The sequence below is a fragment of the Zophobas morio genome, unplaced genomic scaffold (genome assembly GCF_036711695.1).
Source record: "Zophobas morio isolate AGI-343-1 ecotype UQ-CSIRO unplaced genomic scaffold, CSIRO_AGI_Zmor_V1 ptg000012l, whole genome shotgun sequence".
NCBI classification, from domain to species: Eukaryota; Metazoa; Arthropoda; class Insecta; order Coleoptera; family Tenebrionidae; genus Zophobas; species Zophobas morio.
The window spans coordinates 15,456,984-15,480,134 of record NW_026972117.1 but is presented as its reverse complement, the minus strand read 5'-3'; the positions used below and the strand labels follow the sequence as shown (position 1 = coordinate 15,480,134).

The following is a 23,151-nucleotide window of genomic DNA, read 5'->3' as shown; positions in this document are numbered from 1 at the left end:
ACCTCACGTAATTTCTTTTGTTTGCACAAGTTTTACTACACACCAGATCTTTTTTGTTTTATAAATCTTTGCTAGTTTTTTTGACCATGTAAATATTTTGTTGATTAACGCTTCCATCACATAAATTGTCTGATGTCCAATCTTAATCTCGGATGAGATTTCTTTGCTGTTTCAAATTTCACGAGAGTGTATGGCGAATTTAAATGTTGTTTATTGTTCTTTTGAAACTTTAACACTTGTTCGGTTGTAATTTAATATCAGAGTTATAGAAATGGAACATTTAAATAAAACTGTGGTAAATAACACAGGAGCACGTGGCGGAAGCGAAGTGCGCGGTTCCTTGTCGAGCTGGCGATCGCGCCATCTGTACAAAAGACACAGGTCTTGAATAGAGGTCAGGGGAGCGGTCGGGATGACGTGACGCTCGCGTTTTGTTGCAATACCTGGTAGCATGACACGTGTCTTCGTGATAGAGCGGTCCTGAGTGGTATGTGCTTGCCGATAGAGTAGAATCACCGTCGTGGGGGGAGAACAGCCACAACCAGGAGCCCCAAACTGCGCTCGTGCTTTTCAATTTTTTTTCACATGTCAATTTAAGGCGGGATGTTTGGGGTATCAGAAGGAAGGAAAGCCACATTTGGTCCACATCTAGTACCGTTGACAGTTCTCAATCATTGGCAGCATGTTAGCATGTCAGTTCGCAATTGACAATGCCAATGAGGAATGCCATAATAAAATATGTTGCCAACCTGACAAAAAAATCACAAACATTGCAGTCAGTAGAATTACTTTGCAAATACTTTATTTCGACTCTTGTATACATGCATAAACTTTAATAAATAACAGTATTATTATTCTCATTTTCTGCACTCGTTTCAGACATTTTGTACAGGCTATTAAAATACTTTTTGTTTTTAAATTCAAACATTAGATATGTATAGTATTGCTCTACCTAAAATACTGAACTTTTGATCATATTTTCCGTTGGAACTACTTTTAGCTTCTTCAGAAACGTATGAAACAATTTTGTTTCTCGAAAATCTATTTGCACCAACTGTGCAACTTCTAGTTCTAGGTAAAATCGAACTTCAATTCCTATTTTAAAACTCTCATGAAACCTTCTGTTGAAATTTTGTCATAAGCTTTTGTGTCGTCTTTCAACTTTGTGGCAGTACAGTTAGTACCTTAAATTTTAAATGTATTCTAATAAAAATACTTAACGACATTAATAGGTAGGTACTTTTAGCATCCAAACATTGTCAACATATCTATTGCTAAGTGAATTTAAGTGACCAGATTTTTAATGGTAGAAAAAAAGACGGGAAATCCAGGAATTACTTTGATTACATTCGACTTTAAAATTCTCTACTTTGTTATTACCTTATCGTATAATAGTAGTCGTAATATTCAAGTACTGTTAGCTATAATCACAGAAATTTGCGAGAATCGTAAATTAACTAAAATGATAAGTTAGTCGTTCATAAGAAATCTTTATTGACGAAGTATATTTGATCTCGTCACTCATTTTATTTTGTACCTTCTTTTTTCTAGCAACCTACATTTTAATTTTGATATGCTAGAAAGATCTACTCCAAGAATTAGTTCAAATGGAACTTCTACACACTAATTTTTATTACCTACCGTTTTTGAATAATACTTTCTTAGGCCATTTTAAAGTCTCATAATCTCTAATTTGTAACAATTTAAATGTAATTATATTGACTACAACACCCCCAAAAATCCAGCCACTCATCTTCATTAACACCACAAGAACAGAGAACATTGACCGAAAAGTATACGTTGCATCAACATGGTATCACTTCTTCATTCGACCCTCCTTCTTAATAATAATTACCCCTTATGACTTGGTTCATAACAAGCAATTACCACAAAAATAACCCCACTGTTTACAAGGCTGTGATCTGAACTTTGCCGTCATTCGAACTAGTGCTGATCTGATTATGACCAGCGTGTAGCTATAGTTATGTCTGCGACTGAGCCAAGGAAGCGCTGGTGGATTCTTTGACAATGCTGCTGCTCTTGTACTTTTCATCCAACCAATCGTACATCGGGTACTCGCAGCAGAGAATAAATTTGAGGAACCACGGAACTTCGACGTAGATACCAGGAGGAATGGGAATCAGAGGGCTAGTCGAAGACTTGTAGTAACGATACTCTGAAATACTGTAAAAAATTAAGATTATTTAAGGTTTAAAATGACACGAAAATAGCAAGACGTACTCCCTGTACTTGTCATCGGAAGACCGTTCCAGTGTTGGAATCCCTGATAAGAACAGTATGATGAGGGTTGTGAAAAGAGGCGACATGATGGCGATCCATTCGAATCCTTCTAACACGTTCAAAGAGATTACAAAAATCCCCCACCAAAGAACAATTTCGCCAAAGTAATTCGGATGTCTTGACAACCTCCACAAACCTACAAAATCAAATTAACTCTCAGTGTGGTACACATTACTATTTGACCCACCATCGTTGCACCATTTCCCCTGATTTTCCGGATCTTGCCGAAACGAAAACTTCTGCAAGTCAGCATAAGTCTCTGCCAAAAATCCAACCACAAAGAAGCAAGTTCCTGTAGAATCCAACGGCGTCATAGTCTTCGGAGCCGGAGGAATCGCGTGTCTTGGCGAATTAATGATGATGACTGGTAAACTCACCACGTAGACCCAAACAGCCTGATTTTTACCCTTGTCAAAGAAAAGTCGCCACAAATCTAGCTTACCTGAAAAGTCCAAAAAATAGCGAATCGAATGGTGTTGCTTTTCTTGTCTTCGAATTGCTTGTCTCGCCCGATTTTGATTATTCTGTACAGAAGGTAACCTGATAGACGTAATCCCCACAGACACACAAACACGGTGACCATGAGTTGCCGGCTGTCGTAACTTTTCTTATTTCCTCCTTGGCCGCAGAAGAAAGTCAGAAGTGCCAAAATTATAAAGTTGATACCTCCACAGAAGTCGGTGAGTTTGTCCATTTGGAAGGTGGCAGCGATGGTGAAGAAGATAATTTGCATGCATACGGTCACGATGGCGCTGATGGCGAAGTGATCCTCATCGAGGATGTCTACAGCCATGGTGATTTGTCTTTTACTAGACCTTGTCCTGAAATAAAAACTAGATCAAAATGTTAGCAGCTATTGGTCGCAAAACATCTGTATGTAATTTGGTCTTCCAGTGTTTTTCATTTCATTAAATCAATCAAGGTATCCCGTTTTTAGACAATTTCCAAAAATGCAGAAATGTAATTTGGTATCGGCTGTGCTAGAAACATTTTGACGTTCTAACTGTAGTAAACATATCCGAGACTTGTTTGTAATAAGTTCGAGCTTTTTCAGCAGCGCCAACAGTTCATCACAATGTCTAAGACAGTTATGTTACACTTAAGCAAGTATAAATAAACTAAACATCCCATTAAACGTAAATTATTATTAGTAGCAATTTTCAAAATAGAATACATGAGAGCTGTAGAACAATTTTTTCATGCATTTGTGTGCTTTCGACAAGGTAAACTAACCAAATTTAGTACAAAGTCAAGTTGAGTGGTTTCCGGGTAATGCCATGTTTGGTCGCATTTGGTGACGATGTAACTAATGGTTAAAAACGAATCCAAAAGTGATGTGTCCTGTCTGGGTCTTTCTAATTCAATTGGCTTAAAAAAATTAAATACAAAATAATAAAGATTAAGATCAACATGAACGAGAAGAAGTGAATAAAGATCACTAGCTCTGAAGGTTGTAGAAGTGACAACAGTTACAAGATGCATCATTTTAAAAAATAAATCAGTTCAAGAAAAAAATTATTTCTTGAAGACAAAACAACACAAGATTTTCGTAAGTTTGTTACACTAGTTCTAAAAAATTGTGTGGGCGGGACTAGTACAAGTACTTAAGTAGTTAAGATAAGATTGATTTTGCTAAATGACTTAACAATATTAAGAGTAATCACTGGAATGAAGAGGGGGTGGGTGGGCGGGGCTACTGCTTGCTCATAAAACTAGAAGAAAGCTAAATTTAGCCCCGCCCTCCTTCTTTCTCCATTTCACTGACTTTTTTTATTTAGTGTAAAATGGAAATTGAAAAATAACATTGTTGTATTCCCAAAATTTTCTCGGAAAAAGGAGTTAGCCGTTCCTGATTTAATCAATAAAATAAATTGACTTATTCATTAGTTTTTATTATTCGCTTACGCTCGGGAAGTAAACATGAGTTTAAAATATTACACTGTTATTTTAGATTGCACCTACTTCTGCCACAAGTAAAGTTGAACAAACGATTGTTACAAAAAAACATTTAGGTCTTAAAAACAAAGATTTGGATTAATGAAAGTTTTGTGGCATTTTGCCCACAGCAGATGCAAAGGTGTTGTTGAATTTACATTGAAACAGTTATTGATTTTAAATTTAGAATTAAAAAAAAAGTACTAGGAAAATGTTAGCGGTTAACCTAAACGGAAACTAGACTCAAATATTTTTAATCACTTTTCTATTGTAACACTGAAGTATTGTAATCGAATCCGTCGGCTAACTCCGTAGTTTTATGTTTTCTGGACCTTTCATGACCCCTAGAGTACAAAGCAATAGGTCTCCCTTTTCCGTCCGTCTGTCTGTCTGTCTGTCTGTTTGTCTGTCTTAATTATAAAACAACAGTTTGCAATTTAATTTTGAATCTCCAAAACCGAATGCTTTGAAATTTTGCAGAAGTTTTAGCATGATAAATTTTTAATCAAAATATATTTGCTTCTCCCCTCCAAAAAATTGATAACGTCAGCCCAAAATTTTGCTGAACAAATCTAAAATGTCCAAAATATTATGAGTCTACACGTACGATTTATCATTCCATTCATATTTTTCGGAATTGTTTATACCGGGTGACTGAAAAAATGAATAAAGGCGTAAATTTATTTTATTGAGTTAATCAGGAACTGCAAAACCGATTGCTTTGAAATCTTGGAGATGTTTTAAAGTTATCATAAGCATAAGCGCCTCAAAAAATTAACGCCCTTGCAAAAATGTTGATGACGTCATCAGAAAATTGCATAAAGAACGGATATAACAATTTTCGACCAGTTTTTTCTTTTTTTTCATATTCAAGGTTACATATTTTGACGTGCTGATTCCAAAAGTATAGCGTGTTTAGGGTCACGGGGCAATATTTTCAAAATATTCGGAGTGAAATCCGATTTTTTTTTAATTTTTAAAAATTGGGATATTTCAATTGGCGATTCTGGACAACCCGTTGGAGTTCAAAATAAAATTCGCAAAATCAAATCTTGTAATTTTTTGAAAAATCGGGGTTTATTTACCTTCGATCAATTTTTTGATATTAGAATTTTTCGTTTTTCAGTTTTCTTCGATTTTAAATTTTCCATATAACAATTTTTCGATTTTACAATTTTTTCATTTTTCGATTTTTCAGTTTCTCGTTTTTGATTTTTCGATTTTTCGTTTCATCAATTTTTCAAATTCTTGATTTTTGTTTTTCATATTCTCGATTTTTTGTTTTTTAGTGTCTCGATTTCATAGCACAATTTTTCCTTTTTACAATTCCTTTATTTTCAATATTTCTTTGGATTATATAATTTTAAAATTGAAAAATCGAAAAATTGAATAATTAAAAATTGAAAACTCGTGAAATTCTTTCTTCAGAGCCAACAAGAACGAATGATGAAAACGGAATAAGGGTGGGTAGGAGATTCTACCGCTTGTTAAAATAGATTTCAATTCAAATTTTACATTAAATGAATTAAGTTGGTAACAAAAAGTGGGCGGAGCTGAATTTAGGTTTTTCTAAAGAGTTTTATAAGCAAGCCCCGTCCAACGACCCCCTCTTCATTCCAGTGACTACTCTTAATATTATTCAATCTTATCTTGGCAAGTACTAGCCCCGCCACCCGCCCTCTATTTTCTTAGAGGGTATGTGATTTCCTAAAATCAGTCTTATGTTAACAAATACTAACAAAAAAAAAATAAATAAATAAAAATTAAAAAACTGCAAATCGAAAAATTGAAGAGACGAGAAACTGAAAAAATTAAAATTGAAAAAACCAAGAAAGTAAAAACGAAACACTGAAAAATCGAATAAGTGAAAAAATAACGAAAATAAAACCGAAAAATTGCAAAATATAAAAATAGAAAAAATCAAAAGTTGAAAAACTGAAAATTTTAAACTTTAAAAATTGCAAATCGAAAAACTGAAGAAAAAAAAAGAGAAATTGAAGAATTAAAACTCGAAGAGTCGCATATCTTAAAAATGAAAAAACAAAAAAAAAAATTGAAAAATTGCAAATCGAAAAATTGAAGAAACGATAAACTGGGAAAAGTAAAATTGGAAAAAATCAATGGAAAGTCGAATAAGTGAAAAAATAACGAAAATAAACAACCGAAAAATTGCAAAATATAAAAATTGAAAAAATCAAAAGTTGGAAAATTGAAAATTTTAAACTTGAAAATAATAATGATATTCACAACATTTTGTCGATTGTAGCTTACTACTTAATAGTTTTGATCCTCTGTTTTGAGGTGACGAACTCATTCAAATCAAACTAATTTCTACGTGACATTCTTCCGATGTATAAACATAAACACTTTCAAGCTCTTTTTCTTATGGAGTATAGCCTAAGGACGTACAGTAATGGAGACCATCGGGCAATTTGGTACTTTCATATTTTCTCGATATTTCATAACCCCTAAACAAGGTCGTAGCTAGATCTAGATAAGTTATAATTAATCAAATGTGAATTACTACATTGAAAATCAAAATAAAATGTAGTGTTTCATTCAATATGCGGAAGTCAGAATGAAAGAGAGTGATAAATGGGAGAATGAGAGAGAGAGTGATAAATGGGAGAAAGAGAGAGTGATAAATGGGAGAAAGAGAGAGAGTGATAAATGGGAGAATGAGATAGTGTGATAAATGGAAGAACGAGGGAGAGTGATAAATGGGAGAATGAGAGAACGTGTTAAATGGGAGAATGAGAGAGAGTGATAAATGGGCGAATGAGAGCGAGTGACAAATGGGAGAATGAGAGAGAGTGACAAATGGGAGAATGAGAGAGAGGGTGATAAATGGGTGAATGAAAGAGAGAATGATAAATGAGAAAATTGGAAAATCGAAAAATCGAAAAGTTGAAATACTAAAAAATTGAAAAATATAAGAAAATTGAAAAATCGCAAAACTGAACAATCACAAAATTGAACAAAATATCGAAAAATTGGGAAATTAAAAAATTGAAAAATTAGGAAATCGAAAAGTAAAAAAAAGCAAAGTCGAAAAATCGCAAACTTAAAAAATCGAAAAATTGATAAAATCAAAAACCCGGGAAATCGAAAAATTGAAGAACTAAAGAACTGAAAAATCGAAACTTTGGAAAGTCGATAAATGAGAAAATCAAAAAATAAGATTAATTGAGAAATCGGAAAATTGTAAATTCAGAAACGTCTAAAATTTGAAAAATTAAAAAAATTTTGAAGAACTGAAAAGTTGAAAAATTTAAAAATCTAAAATTCAAAACACTGAAAAATTATAATATCGTAAAATTGAAAAATGGAGAAATCGAAACATTACAAAATCGAAAAAATAAAAATTCGAAAATCTAAAATTTAAAAATCGAAAAACTAAAACATCAACAAATCCAGAAATCGAAACCCGAAAATTTAAAAATAAAAAAAATGGAAAACTGAAAAATCGGATAATTCAAAAATCGAAACATTGAAAAATCGGAAAGCCGAAAAGTAAAAATCGAAAAACCGACAATCGAAAAATCGAAACAGAAAAATTCAAGAGACATCGAGGGAGAGTGATAAATGGGAGAATGAGGGAGAGTGAAAATGAGAGAATGAGAGAACGTGTTAAATGGGAGAATGAGAGAGAGTGATAAATGGGAGAATGAAAGAGAGAGTGATAAATGGAAGAATGAAAGAGAGAGTGATAAATGGGAGAATGAGAGAGAGGGTGATAAATGGGAGAATGAAAGAGAGAGTGAAAAATAGGAAAATTGGAAAATCGAAAAATCGAAAAGTTGAAATACTAAAAAATTGAAAAATATAAGCAAAACTGAACAATGACCAAATTGAACAAAATATCGAAAAATTGGGAAATTAAAAAATTGAAAAATTGGGAAATCGAAAAGTAAAAAAAAGCAAAGTCGAAAAATCGCAAACTTAAAAAATCGAAAAATTGATAAAATCAAAAACCCGGGAAATCGAAAAATTGAAGAACTGAAGAACTGAAAAATTGAAACTTTGGAAAGTCGATAAATGGGAAAATCAAAAAATCGATTAATTGAGAAATCAGAAAATTGAAAACTCAGAAACGTCTAAAATTTGAAAAATTAAAAAATATTGAAGAACTGAAAAATCGAAAAATTTAAAAATCTAAAATTTAAAACATTGAAAAATTATAATATCGGAAAATTGAAAAATGGAGAAATCGAAACATTAAAAAATCGAAAAAATAAAAATTCGAAAATCTAAAATTTAAAAATCGAAAAACCAAAAAATCAACAAATCCAGAAATCGAAACTCGAAAATTTAAAAATTAAAAAAAAATGGAAAATTGAAAAATCGAATAAGTCAAAAATCGAAAAAACGAAAATCCGAAAAGTAAAAATCGAAAAACCGACAAATCGAAAAATCGAAACAGAAAAATTCAAGAGACATCGAGGGAGAGTGATAAATGGGAGAATGAGAGAGAGTGATAAATGGGAGAATGAGGGAGAGTGACAAATGGGAGAATAAGAGAGAGGGTGATAAATGGGAGAATGAAAGAGAGAGTGATAAATGAGAAAATTGGAAAATCGAAAAACTGAACAATCACCAAATTGAACAAAATATCGAAAAATTGGGAAATTAAAAAATTGATAAAATTGGGAAATCGAAAAGTAAAAAAAAGCAAAGTCGAAAAATCGCAAACTTAAAAAATCGAAAAATTGATAAAATCAAAAACCCGGGAAATCGAAAAATTGAAGAACTGAAGAACTGAAAAATTGAAACTTTGGAAAGTCGATAAATGGGAAAATCAAAAAATCGATTAATTGAGAAATCAGAAAATTGAAAACTCAGAAACGTCTAAAATTTGAAAAATTAAAAAATATTGAAGAACTGAAAAATCGAAAAATTTAAAAATCTAAAATTTAAAACATTGAAAAATTATAATATCGAAAAATTGAAAAATGGAGAAATCGAAACATTAAAAAATCGAAGAAATAAAAATTCGAAAATCTAAAAGTTAAAAATCGAAAAACCAAAAAATCAACAAATCCAGAAATCGAAACTCGAAAATTTAAGAATTAAACAAAAATGGAAAACTGAAAAATCGGATAATTCAAAAATCGAAACATCGAAAAATCGAAACAGAAAAATTCAAGAGACATCGAGGGAGAGTGATAAATGGGAGAATGAGAAAGAGTGATAAATGGGAGAATGAGGGAGAGTGATAAATGGCAGAATGAGAAAACGTGTTAAATGGGAGAATGAGAGAGAGTGATAAATGGGAGAATGAGAGAGAGAGTGATAAATAGGAGAATGAGAGAGAGTGATAAATAGGAGAATGAGAGAGAGGGTGATAAATGGGAGAATGAAAGAGAGAGTGATAAATGAGAAAATTGAAAAATCGAAAAATCGAAAAGTTGAAATACTAAAAAAATTAAAAATATAAGAAAATTGAAAAATCGAAAAACTGAACAATCACAAAATTGAACAAAATATCGAAAAATTGGGAAATTAAAAAATTGAAAAATTGGGAAATCGAAAAGTAAAAAAAAGCAAAGTCGAAAAATCGCAAACTTAAAGAATCGAAAAACTGATAAAATCAAAAACCCGGGAAATCGAAAAATTGAAGAACTGAAGAACTGAAAAATCGAAACTTTGGAAAGTCGATAAATGGGAAAATCAAAAGGTAGATTAATTGAGAAATCGGAAAATTGAAAATTCAGAAACGTCTAAAATTTGAAAAATTAAAAAAATATTGAAGAACTGAAAAATCGAAAAATTTAAAAATCTAAAATTTAAAGCATTGAAAAATTATATCGTAAAATTGAAAAATGGAGAAATCGAAACATTAAAAAATCGAAAAAATAAAAATTCGAAAATCTATTATTTAAAAATCGAAAAACTAAAACATCAAAAAATCCAGAAATCGAAACTCGAAAATTTAAAAATTAAAAAAAAATGGAAAACTAAAAAATCGAATAAGTCAAAAATCGAAAAATCGAAAAGCCGAAAAGTAAAAATCGAAAAACCGACAAATCGAAAAATCGAAACAGAAAAATTCAAGAGACATCGAGGGAGAGTAATAAATGGGAGAATGAGAGAGGGTAATAAATGGGAGAATGAGAGAGAGTGACAAATGGGAGAATGAGAGAGAGGGTAATAAATGGGAGAATGAAAGAGAGAGTGATAAATGAGAAAATTGGAAAATCGAAAAATCGAAAAGTTGACATACAAAAAAATGGAAAAATACAAGAAAATTGAGAAATCGAAAAACTGAACGATCACAAAATTGAACAAAATATCGAAAAATTGGGAAATTAAAAAATTGAAAATTTGGGAAATCGAAAAGTAAAAAAAAAGCAAAGTCGCAAAATCGCAAACTTAAAAAATCGAAAAATTGATAAAATCAAAAACCCGAGAAATCGAAAAATTGAAGAACTGAAGAACTGAAAAATCGAAACTTTGGAAAGTCGATAAATGGGAAAATCAAAAAATAGATTAATTGAGAAATCGGAAAATTGAAAATTCAGAAACGTGTAAAATTTGAAAAATTAAAAAATATTGAAGAACTGAAAAATCGAAAAATTTAAAAATCTAAAATTTAAAACATTGAAAAATTATAATATCGTAAAATTGAAAAATGGAGAAAACGCAACATTAAAAAATCGAAAAAATAAAAATTGGAAAATCTAAAATTTAAAAATCTAAAAACTAAAAAATTAACAAATTCAGAAATCGAAACTCGAAAATTTAAAAATAAAAAAAATGGAAAACTGAAAAATCAGATAATTCAAAAATCGAAACATCGAAAAATGGAAAAGCCGAAAAGTAAAAATCGAAAAACCGACAAATCGAAACAGAAAAATTCAAGAGACATCGAGGGAGAGTGATAAATGGGAGAATGAGAGACAGTGATAAATGGGAGAATGAGAGAGGGTGACAAATGGGAGAACGAGAGAGGGTGACAAATGGGTGAATGAGAGAGAGGGTGATATATGGGAGAATGAAAGAGAGAGTGATAAATGAGAAAATTGGAAAATCGAAAAATTGAAAAGTTGAAATACTAAAAAATCGAAAAATATAAGAAAATTGAAAAATCGAAAAACTGAACGATCACATAGTTGAACAAAATATCGAAAAATTGGGAAATTAAAAAATGGAAAAATTGGGAAATCGAAAAGTAAAAAAAAGCAAAGTCGAAAAATCGCAAACTTAAAAAATCGAAAAATTGATAAAATCAAAAACCCGGAAAATCGAAAACTTAAAGAACTGAAGAACTGAAAAAACAAAACTTTGGAATGTCGATAAATGGGAAAATAAAAAAATAGATTAATTGAGAAATCGGAAATTTGAAAATTCAAAAACGTTTAAAATTTGAAACATTAAAAAAATATTGAAGAACTGAAAAATCGAAAAATTTAAAAATCTAAAATTTAAAACATTGAAAAATTATATCCTAAAATTGAAAAATGGAGAAATCGAAACATTAAAAAATCGAAAAAATAAAAACTCGAAAATCTAAAATTTAAAAATTGAAAAACTAAAAAATCAACAAATCCAGAAATAGAAACTCGAAAATTTAAAAATTAAAAAAAAATGGAAAACTGAAAAATCGGATAATTCAAAAATCGAAACATCGAAAAATGGAAAAGCCGAAAACTAAAAATCGAAAAACCGACAAATCGAAAAATCGAAACAGAAAAATTCAATAGACATCGAGGGAAAGTGATAAATGGGAGAATGAGGGAGAGTGGTAAATGGGAGAATGAGAGAACGTGTTAAATGGGAGAATGAGAGAGTGATAAATGGGAGAATGAGAGAGAGTGATAAATGGGAGAATGAGAGAGAGTGACAAATGGGAGAATGAGAGAGAGGGTAATAAATGGGAGAATGAAGGAGAGAGTGATAAATGAGAAAATTGGAAAATCGAAAAATCGAAAAGTTGACATACAAAAAAATGGAAAAATACAAGAAAATTGAAAAATCGAAAAACTGAACAATCACAAAATTGAACAAAATATCCAAAAATTGGGAAATTAAAAAATTGAAAAATTGGGAAATCGAAAAGTAAAAAAAGCAAAGTCGAAAAATCGCAAACTTACAAAATCGAAAAATTGATAAAATCAAAAACCCGGGAAATCGAAAAATTGAAGAACTGAAAAATCGGATAATTCAAAAATCAAAAAATTGACAAATCGAAAAATCGAAACAGGAAAATTCAAGACATCGAGGGCGAGTAATAAATGGGAGAATGAGAGAGAGTGACAAATGGGAGAATGAGAGAGAGGGTGATAAATAGGAGAATGAAAGAGAGAGTGATAAATGAGAAAACTGGAAAATCGGAAAGTTGACATACTAAAAAATTGAAAAATATAAGAAAATTGAAAAATCTAAAAACTGAACAATCACAAAAAAAATCGAAAAATCGAAACAAAAATTCAAAAGACATCGAGGGAGAGTGATAAATGGGAGAATGAGAGAGAGTGATAAATGGGAGAATGAGAGAGAGTGATAAATGGGAGAATGAGAGAACGTGTTAAATGGGGGAATGAGAGAACGTGTTTAATGGGAGAATGAGAGAGAGTGATAAATGGGAGAATGAGAAAGAGCGATAAATGGGAGAATGAGAGAGAGAGTGATAAATGGGAGATTGATAGAGAGTGATAAATGGGAGAATGAGAGAGAGTGATAAATGGGAGAATGAAAGAGAGAGTGATAAATGAGAAAATTGAAAAATCGAAAAATCGAAAAGTTGAAATACTAAAAAATTGAAAAATATAAGAAAATTGAAAAATCGAGAGTAAGAATAACAATAATACAATACTTTTATTATTAGTATTAAAATACATCTATCCAAAATGTGGATGACATCAACACAAAATTTTGTAATCGAAAAACTTACTTGTAACCATATCTTGTAACAAACGATTAACACGGTTCTTTACCTTTACTCAAACAGCTGAATTATTTGTTGCCTATCTAACAAGTGGTTATGAGTCATCACAACAAAGCGGCAAAATTTCCGAAATTTCAAAGCTAACTTGATGTATGATCTTTTATAACTATTTGTACATATAGTTTTTTTTTTTATTAATTTTGGGATGACATTATCAAATTGTTGATGGGGACGGATAAAACAAAAATTGTCTACACATGGTCTTAAAATACATCCAAAATTCCACAAAATAGATCTAGTAATTGCGACGGCTACATGTCTAATGTAATAGTCAACAGACAGACAGACAGACAGACAGACGGAAATGTGAAATTAGCCTTTTCTCAAATGAATCCTATTACGCTCACGTTTGTGAAGTAAAACACATTACATCTGTTAATTAAAGTTACACAAGTCGATTACACTTTGGAAAGTCCCTAGACAATCCCACAGCAACACATCTGTCGTACACTTCTCTGAATTTCAAGTGTTAAGTATGCATAGAATTTGAAATGAAATGGAACAAGCAGAGAAAATGAGGCAGAAATCAGCTTTCCGAAGAAAACAAATTTCGCTAAAACGCCAACTCTAAACATTTATCAAACCATCGAAACAATAATAAACCTGCCTCGTGTATAATTTATCCAATTTCGCAATCTTCAAAGCATTGAAAAATCAACATCAGCTGATGGAAAAGCGCTGAGATGCGCCGGCATGGCATTTTTCATCTCCCGAAATCGATACCGACCACCTCGCTCTTCCACCATCCATCTGAATGTTTTGAATTTCAGCACTAAATATAAACTTAATTCCCACGTACCAAGATTGGCGGATGATCGATCTAACAAGCTAAAGATGTTGCGCCACAAGGAAATGGGAATGCTGCACCCGAAAAATCCCTCTCCGTTAAAGATTAATGAGCGAGATAATTAGGTGAAAATGGATTTATCTCTTTGTTAACAAGCACGCGATGGATGTGCAAAACCCATGCGAATACATGCAACTTACAGAACATTTTCTCAGAACGCGGCGTCGCGACGTCGACGTCGTTCTTTCCCTCGGTGTGACGGCGACTGCACTGGTGATCTGACGAGAGGAATGCGCAAACATCAACTCTGATTCGTCCTGGCTGAAATAAATTAATTGGATTTGTTTAATTTTTGGGTCGGCGGAGAACAAATAGCGCGTTTATAATCTTCGATAATCGATGGATTATGACTTGTGGTAGGAATTATATTGCTATAAATTTTTATTGTGTAAGCGAAGTGAAATGATTAACAACCATCAGTAGGTGATCCTGTAATTTGCGCGCGGTTGCCACCGTTTCAAGTAGATCATAAAATGGATATTTTTAACTGACGGGCTTTTCTTGTAATTTACAAACAGGAAGTCGAAAAGTTCCAAGTGCACTATTATTTATAGCAATTCTAGCGGATTTTAGTAAATCATAGTCCAAGTTTAAAGTGACTCAAGGGGAATAAATGCCAAAAACATCGTATATGGGCATTTTAGTTAATCTTTTTTTTTTTAATAATTTTTAAAGAAAGAACTCCTTTTTCTAAGTGACAGTTAATCGCATTCTATTTGTTTTCTACTTCCATGTTTTTTTAGTGCCATTTAAATATAATTTTTTTAATTAAATGTTTTTCTGATTACGGCACTGACACTCTTCTGTCCAATAAAAAAAATCTTAAATATTATGGAACGTCATTCTACCTCATTGCGTAGTTTCTAAAATTAACAGAAATAAATATTTTTAAAATTAAATCATATTCATTCAAATATTATTATTCCCAGAAGAAATAAAGGATCCAAAATAACTGCACAAAAATTGCATTACATTTATCTTTTACAACAATGTGTCAAAAATAATTAATGAGGTTAAATGCGATGTCTTCGAGCTTTCCGAAGAAGGCAAATTAATTCTTTAATTGTAAATTGAACAAACGGGCAATTGAAAAATCGAAACATCCAAAAATTGTTAAAAGTTCCGAAAATTGAAAAATTGAAATATAGAAGAATTGAAAACTCGAAAAATTGAAAAACCAAAAATTTTAAAAATTGAAACAGAAAAATTCGAGAGACATCGAGGGAGAGTGATAAATGGGAGAATGAGGGAGAGTGATAAATGGGAGAATGAGAGAAATATCGAAAAATTGAAAAACAGAAGAAAATTGAAGAATCGAAAAACTGAAAAACCACAAAATTGAACAAAATATCAAAAAATTGGGAAATTAAGAAATTAAAAATTGGAAAATCGAAAAGTCGAAAAATTGAAAAATAAAAGAAAATTGAAGAATCGAAAAACTGAAAATCACAAAATTGAACAAAATATCCAAAAATTGGGAAATTCAAAAATTGAAAAATTGGGAAATCGAAAAGCCAACAAAGCAAAGTCGAAAAATCGAAAAACTGAAAAATCAAACACCTAAAAACTCGAAAAATTGAAGAACTGAAGAACTAAAAAATCGAAACTTTCGTAAGTCGAGAAATGGGAAAATAAAAAAAAAGATTAGTTTGGAAATCGGAAACCTGAAAATTTAGAAACGTCAAAAATTGAAAAATTGAAAAATCGAAATATTTAAAAATCGTACAATTGAAAAGGACAAAAATTGAGAAATCATGTTATTGAAACATCGGAAAATTGAGAAAAAAAAAACAGGAGTCCAAAAATCGAAAAGTCGAAAAATCGAAATATTGAAAAATCCCAAAAATGAAAGAAATATCCAAAAAATTGAGAAATTAAAAAATTGGAAATGTGAGAAATCGAAAAACTAAAAGAGGAAAGTCGAAAAATCGTATACTTAAAAAATCGAAAAATTGAATAATCAAAAAACCTGAAAAATCGAAAAATTGAAAAATAGAAGAAAATTGAAGAATCGAAAAACTGAAAAATCACAAAATTGAACAAAATATCCAAAAATTGGGAAATTCAAATATTGAAAAATTGGGAAATCGAAAAATTGCAAACTTAAAAAATCGAAAAATTGATAAAATCAAAAATCCGGGAAATAGAAAAATTGAAGAACTGAAGAACTGAAAAATCGAAACTTTGGAAAGTCGATAAATGGGAAAATAAAAAAATAGATTAATTGAGAAATCGGAAAATTGAAAATTCAGAAATGTATAAAATTTGAAAATAAAATAATATTGAAAAACTGAAAAATCGAAAAATTTAAAAATATAAAATGTAAAACATTGAAAAATTATAAGATCCTAAAATTGAAAAATGGAGAAATCAAAACATTAAAAAATCGAAAAAATAAAAATTAGAAAATCTAAAATTTAAATGAGAAAATTGGAAAAACGAAAAATCGAAAAACAGAAAAATCGAAAAACTGGACAAAATATCGAAAAATAGGGAAATTAAAAAATTGAAAAATTGGGAAATCGAAAAATCGCAAATTTAAAAAATCGAAAAATTGAATAATCAAAAAACCTGAAAAATCGAAAAATTGAAAAATAGAAGAAAATTGAAGAAGCGAAAAACTGAAAAATCACAAAATTGAACAAAATATCCAAAAATTGGGAAATTCAAAAATTGAAAAATTGGGAAATCGAAAAGTCAACAAAGCAAACTCGAAAAATCGAAAAACTGAAAAATAAACCACTTGAAAAATCGAAAAGTTGAAGAACTGAAGAACTAAAACATCGAAACTTTGGTAAGTCGAGAAATGGCAAAATAAAAAAAAAAAACGATTAGTGTGGAAATCGGAAACCTGAAAATTTAGAAACGTCAAAAATTGAAAAATTGAAAAATCGTACAATTGAAAAGAACAAAAATTGAGAAATCGTGTCATTGAAACATCGGAAAATTGAGAAAAAAAAACAGGAGTCCAAAAATCGAAAAGTCGAAAAATCGAAATATTGAAAAATTCCAAAAATGAAAAAAATATCCAAAAAATTAAGAAATTAAAAAATTGGAAATGTGAGAAATCGAAAAACTAAAAGAGCAAAGTCGAAAAATCCTATACTTAAAAAATCGAAAAATTGAATAATCAAAAAACCTGAAAAATCGAAAAATTGAAAAATAGAAGAAAATTGAAGAAGCGAAAAACTGAAAAATCACAAAATTGAACAAAATATCCAAAAATTGGGAAATTCAAATATTGAAAAATTGGGAAATCGAAAAGTCAACAAAGCAAAGTCGAAAAATCGAAAAACTGAAAAATCAAACACTTGAAAAAACGAAAAATTGAAGAACTGAAGAACTAAAACATCGAAACTTTGGTAAGTCGAGAAATGGGAAAATCAAAAAATTTATTAATTGTAAAATCAGAAAACTGAAAATTCAGAAACTTCAAAATTTGAAAATTCTGAAAATTGAAAAATTGGAATATAGAAGAATTAGAAACTCGAAAAATTGAAAAACCCAAAGTTAAAAAACGAAAAATTGGAAATCCAAAAAGTAAAAAGTCGAGAAATCGAAAAATCCAGAGCTCGAAAAATGGAAAAGTCGAAATATTAAAAAATCTCAAAATGAAATGTCGAAAAATTGAAAAATAGAAGAAAACTGAAGAATCGAATTACTGAAAAATCACAAAAATTAAAACAAAATATCAAAAAATTAGGATATCAAAAAATTTAAAAATTGGGAAATCGAAAAGTCAAAAAAGCAAAATCCAAAAATCGCAAACTTAAAAAATCGAAAAATTGAAAAATTGAAACTTTGGGAAGTCGAGAAATGGGAAAATCAAAAAATAGATTAATTGAGAAATCGGAAAACTGAAAATTCAGAAACGTCAGAATTCAAGAATTAAAAAATATTGAAGAACTGAAAAATCTAAGTCTAAAAATCTAAAATTTAAAACATTGAAAAATTAAAATCGAAAATCCGAAAAGTAAAAAATCGAAAAATTCAAAAACTAAGACATCGAGAAATTGAAAAATCAAAAAATTGAGAAATCGAGAAGTCGAAAAGTCGAGAAATCGAAACGAAAATTTAAAAATGAACAATCAAAACATTGAAAAATCGAAAATTTAAAAATTCGGAAAATTGAAAAATTAAAATATAGAAGAACTCGAAAAATTGAAAAAGCTAGAGTTTAAAACATTGAAAAATTAAAATATGAAAAAGTTGGAAAATTGAGAAATCAAAAAATCCAAAAAATCGAAAAGTCGAAGAATTGAAATACTGAAAAATCCCAAAACTAAAAGAAATGTCCAAAAATTGAGAAATTAAAAAATTGGAAAATTGAGAAATCGAAAAACCAAACAAGCAAAGTCGAAAAATCCAAAAATCTAAGAATTAAAGAACTGAAAAATCGAAACTTTGACAAGTCGAGAAATGGGAAAATCATAAATAAATTAATTGAGAAATTGGAAAACAGAAAATTTAGCAACGTCAAAATTTGAAAAATTGAAAAATACAAATAGTGAAAAAGTAAAAAATCAAAAAAAATCGAGAAATAGAAAAATCTAAAATTTAAGACATTGAACAATTAAAATATCGCTAAAATTGAAAAATCGATAAATCCGAACATCAAAAACTCAAAAAATAAAAATTTTAAATTGAAAAATCGACAATTCGAGAAATCGAAACTACAGAATTTAAAAAATTGAAAAATCGGCCAACTGGAAAATCGAAACTTCGAAAAATTGAAAAGCCCAAAAGTAAAAAATCCGAAAATCAAACCATCGAAAAATTCAAAAAATCAGAGGATCGAGAAATAGAGGGGTCGAAACCCCAGAAGAAAAGTTAGAAATTGATAAATCGAAACATTTTAAAAACAAAAAATTGGAAAATCGAAAAATTCTAGCATTGAAAAAATCCAAACTTGAGAAGTCACGAAATGGGAAAATAAAAAAAAAATTGTTCAGAAATCGGAAAACTGAAAATTTAGGAACGTCAAAATTTGAAATATTGAAAATTCGAAATATTTAAAAATCGCAAAATAAAAAAATCCAGAAATCAAAAATTTTTAACAATGGAAAAATTGAACAAGACCAAAACTGAAATATTGTAAAATGGAAACATCTGCTAAAGTTGAAAAATCGAAAAATCGAAAAGACGAAAAATCTCAATAGCGTCTAAGGTAAAAACTCAACACGGATTCATAAACCATAAATAGGTTAGTTCTTCGTAGTGGATGTGTTTCATATCAGCTCTAACGAAAGTCGGCTTATAGATAAATCGCTTAGAGACGATATTGACTTGAGTGCGCTCCTGTTGTTTCAAACAATACAAAGACCACTTTCTGTGATGTTGATTATTGTAGAAACAACAGTATATTCCATACATTTTGCAACTCATTGTACATATATGGGAGTGATTTCAAATTTTGCAAATGGCGCGACTTCAGCGCCCTCTTTGATACAAACTCAAACAACGTCAAATATTTATTTATTAGAAACATAAGAAAAATGTTTACCAGAAGTAATTTAGTATATAAGTACCGAATCTACACCAAGTCTATCCAAAATATTCAGGTACGAAGCACCTTTAAACTCCATAATTTATAAACAATTAAATTCCGCGAAGTGTCAAAATTTATAGGTTATGTCACATTTTCCATAATTACTTTTTTATATTTTTCAGACAAATTTGGTGCGAACAAAACAAACCAAAGCAGTCGAACTTTTACACAACTCGAGTAAATCGCCTCCAGTGAGAAACAAACATTTTCAAAAATGCAAAGTGAGTAACCGCCGCCAAAATTAGACTCAAAGTTAACAAAATTGGTTGTAGGACATTGTCAACAACTCACAATTGGTACAAACCATCTCTAGAACCCTCACGTCCATCCAAGACAAGTTTAACTTCAAGGTAAAGCCGCTGCGGTTAAAGCCAGCCAACCTAACCTCACTTTTTCCAGAAAAATGAAACCACACAAAGAACGATACTTAATAGTAAATTCTTTCTTTCGAGTACTGCCGTCGCAACGGCTGCCTCTGCCACTCCCAATGTAATTATTGAACCCATTCCTGAACCCCCACCAGTTCCATTGGAAGCTCCTGAAGCGGCCGCGGAAGTCGTGAGTCAAATAAACGCCTTGGGTGAAGCCACGTTCGCCTCTTTGGGGCTCGGGGGGAAAACTCCCGTAGGCTTGGTGCAAACATGTTTCGAATATTTGCACGTTACCTTAGGAATACCGTGGTGGGAAGCTGTGGTTATTGGAACACTGGTTATTCGTTTTTGCATGTTCCCTTTGGTGGTCGTAGCGCAAAGAAATGCAGCTAAAATGAATAACTACATGCCGCAGTTGCAAATGCTTCAGTTAAAAATGACTGAGGCGCGGCAGACGGGAAATCAGTTAGAAGCGGCAAGGTACTCTCAAGAAATGATGCTCTTCATGAAGGAGAAACAACTGAATCCTCTTAAAAATATGATTGTGCCGTTGGCACAGGTATGGTTTTTGGTATGATTAATTGGCTGGAGTAATAGTTGGATTGTAGGCTCCCGTGTTTATATCGTTTTTTATTGCGCTGAGGGAAATGGCGAATGTTCCTGTGGATAGTTTACGAACGGGGGGGTTGTGGTGGTTCACTGATTTAACTGTCCCTGATCAGTATTTCTTAATGCCATTGATTACAAGTGCAACACTTTATGCTACCATTGAGGTAATCCAGAGACATGATTGAGTTATTATTATTAATAATGTAATTTTTGTAGTTGGGAACAGATACAGCAAAGTTGTCATCACAGAATTTGCAAACTATGAAATATGTTCTGAGAGCTATTCCTTTGATTATTTTGCCGTTCACAATTAATTTCCCTGGAGCTATATTGTGTTACTGGGTGTCTAGTAACTTCATCTCTTTAGCGCAAGTGGGGATATTAAGGATACCAGCTGTTAGGGATTATTTTAAGATTGAGAGAATGATCACCCATCGTAAATTGCCAGTTCAGCCAAAAGGGTTCACTGAAGGAATAAAAGACTGTAAATATAATACGTCGTTTTGGAAAATTTTTGACAATTAATTTTTTTTAGCGTGGACTAATCTCAAGATCACTCGTGAATTAGAAGACCGGCGTCGATTGGACGAATTACAGTTTCAAAAAGCCGGCAGAGGTCCAGTAGTCAAGACTTACAAATATGATCCGACAAAACAAACAAATCCGACCGCAATTAATGCGAAAAAACGGTAATTATCTGATAACGAAGTTATTAATAAATGTTTGTGTTTATCAAATTGATACATTTGTGGTTAATGTAGGTGAAAAAAGGTCACCAAGCGAACAATTTTAGAGTTTTATTTAATACATAAAATATAAAAATTTGTATTATATTTCTATGAGAAATTAAAAGAGATAAACTAATCTAAGAAGTATAACTGCCTCTCATATGAAAGTATCTCTTTGTGAATTTGTGCGATTGGTAGTAGTTTAATGAGTGTATAAAACTGTCTACTGTTTTTGACTTTGAATTTATAAACGATATACTCGTGCAGACAATTCCTCGCCAGTTCTACCAAACTTGGAACTACTGTCAAAGTACTCAAATTGCTTAACGCATTATTGGGTTCATACTCGTAATGATCTATTACATACATCCTAATCCATTTTGGCAGCGCAAAATAATTAAAAATTTTATAAATATTGGTATCTATAAAATTGAACTGAACGATATTTTTAGCAATCGTGTTACTCGTTTGTTTGATATTATAAATTATGTGGGGAACCACATAATTGACTTGTAGATCACGCGTATCAACAATATCCATGTGGAGCATCACTTTAAACAAATTACAATACCCATAACTTAAAAAAATTACATCCATACATTGAACAGTTAAATCAACCCCCAAACTTAACAAAAAGCACAACAATAAAGTTGCCGTTTCCGGTGTTTTGTCATACTCCACGCAACTAAAGAGCATATATGGCACTAATTCAATTCCTTCGTCCGCCACGCAATAATGAACCTCATCGACAAGAAAATTCGACAACGGGCTTTCAAATAAAACAAACAAATTTTTGATATAGTTTGCCAAATTTTCCTTGCGTTGTTCACTAAGGAACACGTTTATTAAATACCGCCGCGTAAATATATTGTGGGCAATGTCCTGAAATTTTTCTAAAAACGTCTGGAATAATGTTGGGTCAAAAAACACTATACGAGAACAGAAATCTCGTAAGTCGTTACTCGTGTAGTTAATATCATTAGCAGTCTGCAACACTTTAATAAAATTCACGTTGTCGTTATTCGTAAGAAGTGTCGCAAACGTCATGAGATTAAAACTTACATTGTACCCGATTAAATGGTCAAGAAATATTTCTTGAACTTCAGCTTTCACGCTTTTCGTTGCGCAAATATCGAAACAACGCGCTAGGTGAGGATCAGCTCCGTAGAACAGCAACATCCAGATTTCATCCACCAATTCGAAACAACAAGCAATATTTAGGGCGGTTTTCCCTTGAGAATTTAACTTATCTACATGGAACCCATTTTCTATCAACAATTCGGCCACTTCAATCCACCCGTTTTGAATGGCCCAGTGCAGTGCCGTGTTGCCGTCACTAAAAGTGTCAAAAATTTCGCAACCTGCTTTTATCAGTTTAATCGCGAAAATTTGCCAGTCGCGGACGAAGGCCTCAAATAAAGGGGTGTTGTTGCGCAGATTGACTGCGTTTTTGGGGACTTCGTCCAGCGTGAGTAAATAATCAAACGCGTCGATCCTACAAGTGGAAAATAAATAAGGATTTTGCAAGTTTAGTAAAAGTTACGTTGGTGCATCTGCAGGTGCCATTATTGTCAAGTGAAGAAGAGTATTGCCTACAAGCTAGCGATACACCCGATTCTCGCAGGCGTCGCAGCGTTGAGACGTCGTTGTTCATCACAGCTTCGATTAACTGAGAGGACATGACCTAAAACACACGGTATTAACGGTTGTGGCTGCATAATAAAATCGGATTTACTGGATCCTCGGGGAATTGTGACGAAGACATGGTGATGAGTGTTTTCGAAAGCTAAATGGTCTTTGGTTTTTTCATGTTTCTAAACTTTCAAAGTAGGTTATGTTGTTAATTTTATTGACATTTATGACAT

The 23,151-nt window shown here is 31.3% G+C and overlaps 3 protein-coding genes across 3 annotated transcripts; 1 reads left to right on the top strand and 2 right to left on the bottom strand.

Moving 5' to 3' along the window:
- Window positions 1-785: 785 nt before the first annotated feature.
- On the bottom strand, window positions 786-14,277 carry LOC135128383 (uncharacterized). Its single transcript, XM_064055294.1, has 5 exons — window positions 14,171-14,277; window positions 2,744-3,122; window positions 2,489-2,696; window positions 2,242-2,437; window positions 786-2,184 (listed from the first exon to the last, which is right to left on the bottom strand). The coding sequence occupies exons 2-5, from the start codon at window positions 3,092-3,094 to the stop codon at window positions 1,983-1,985; spliced, it is 957 nt and encodes a 318-aa protein (XP_063911364.1). The 5' UTR covers window positions 3,095-3,122; window positions 14,171-14,277; the 3' UTR covers window positions 786-1,982.
- Window positions 14,278-19,459: 5,182 nt separating this feature from the next.
- On the top strand, window positions 19,460-21,299 carry LOC135127883 (mitochondrial inner membrane protein OXA1L-like). Its single transcript, XM_064054549.1, has 7 exons — window positions 19,460-19,591; window positions 19,701-19,799; window positions 19,851-19,928; window positions 19,978-20,508; window positions 20,558-20,722; window positions 20,775-21,042; window positions 21,094-21,299. The coding sequence occupies exons 1-7, from the start codon at window positions 19,526-19,528 to the stop codon at window positions 21,249-21,251; spliced, it is 1,365 nt and encodes a 454-aa protein (XP_063910619.1). The 5' UTR covers window positions 19,460-19,525; the 3' UTR covers window positions 21,252-21,299.
- Window positions 21,300-21,340: 41 nt separating this feature from the next.
- On the bottom strand, window positions 21,341-23,149 carry LOC135127882 (uncharacterized). Its single transcript, XM_064054548.1, has 3 exons — window positions 23,022-23,149; window positions 22,830-22,970; window positions 21,341-22,781 (listed from the first exon to the last, which is right to left on the bottom strand). The coding sequence occupies exons 2-3, from the start codon at window positions 22,850-22,852 to the stop codon at window positions 21,419-21,421; spliced, it is 1,386 nt and encodes a 461-aa protein (XP_063910618.1). The 5' UTR covers window positions 22,853-22,970; window positions 23,022-23,149; the 3' UTR covers window positions 21,341-21,418.
- Window positions 23,150-23,151: the final 2 nt, after the last annotated feature.

Coding starts and splice junctions, on each gene's coding strand:
- LOC135127883 (XM_064054549.1), top strand. CDS start 19,526: ATGTTTACCAGAAGTAATTTAGTATATAAGTACCGAATCTACACCAAG. Junction 20,509..20,557: donor TGATTGTGCCGTTGGCACAG/GTATGGTTTTTG, acceptor GTTGGATTGTAG/GCTCCCGTGTTTATATCGTT. Junction 20,723..20,774: donor CACTTTATGCTACCATTGAG/GTAATCCAGAGA, acceptor TAATTTTTGTAG/TTGGGAACAGATACAGCAAA.
- LOC135127882 (XM_064054548.1), bottom strand. CDS start 22,852: ATGGCACCTGCAGATGCACCAAC. Junction 22,782..22,829: donor GCACCTGCAGATGCACCAAC/GTAACTTTTACT, acceptor TTCCACTTGTAG/GATCGACGCGTTTGATTATT.
- LOC135128383 (XM_064055294.1), bottom strand. CDS start 3,094: ATGGCTGTAGACATCCTCGATGAGGATCACTTCGCCATCAGCGCCATC. Junction 2,438..2,488: donor GGGGAAATGGTGCAACGATG/GTGGGTCAAATA, acceptor TTGATTTTGTAG/GTTTGTGGAGGTTGTCAAGA. Junction 2,185..2,241: donor TCCGATGACAAGTACAGGGA/GTACGTCTTGCT, acceptor AATTTTTTACAG/TATTTCAGAGTATCGTTACT.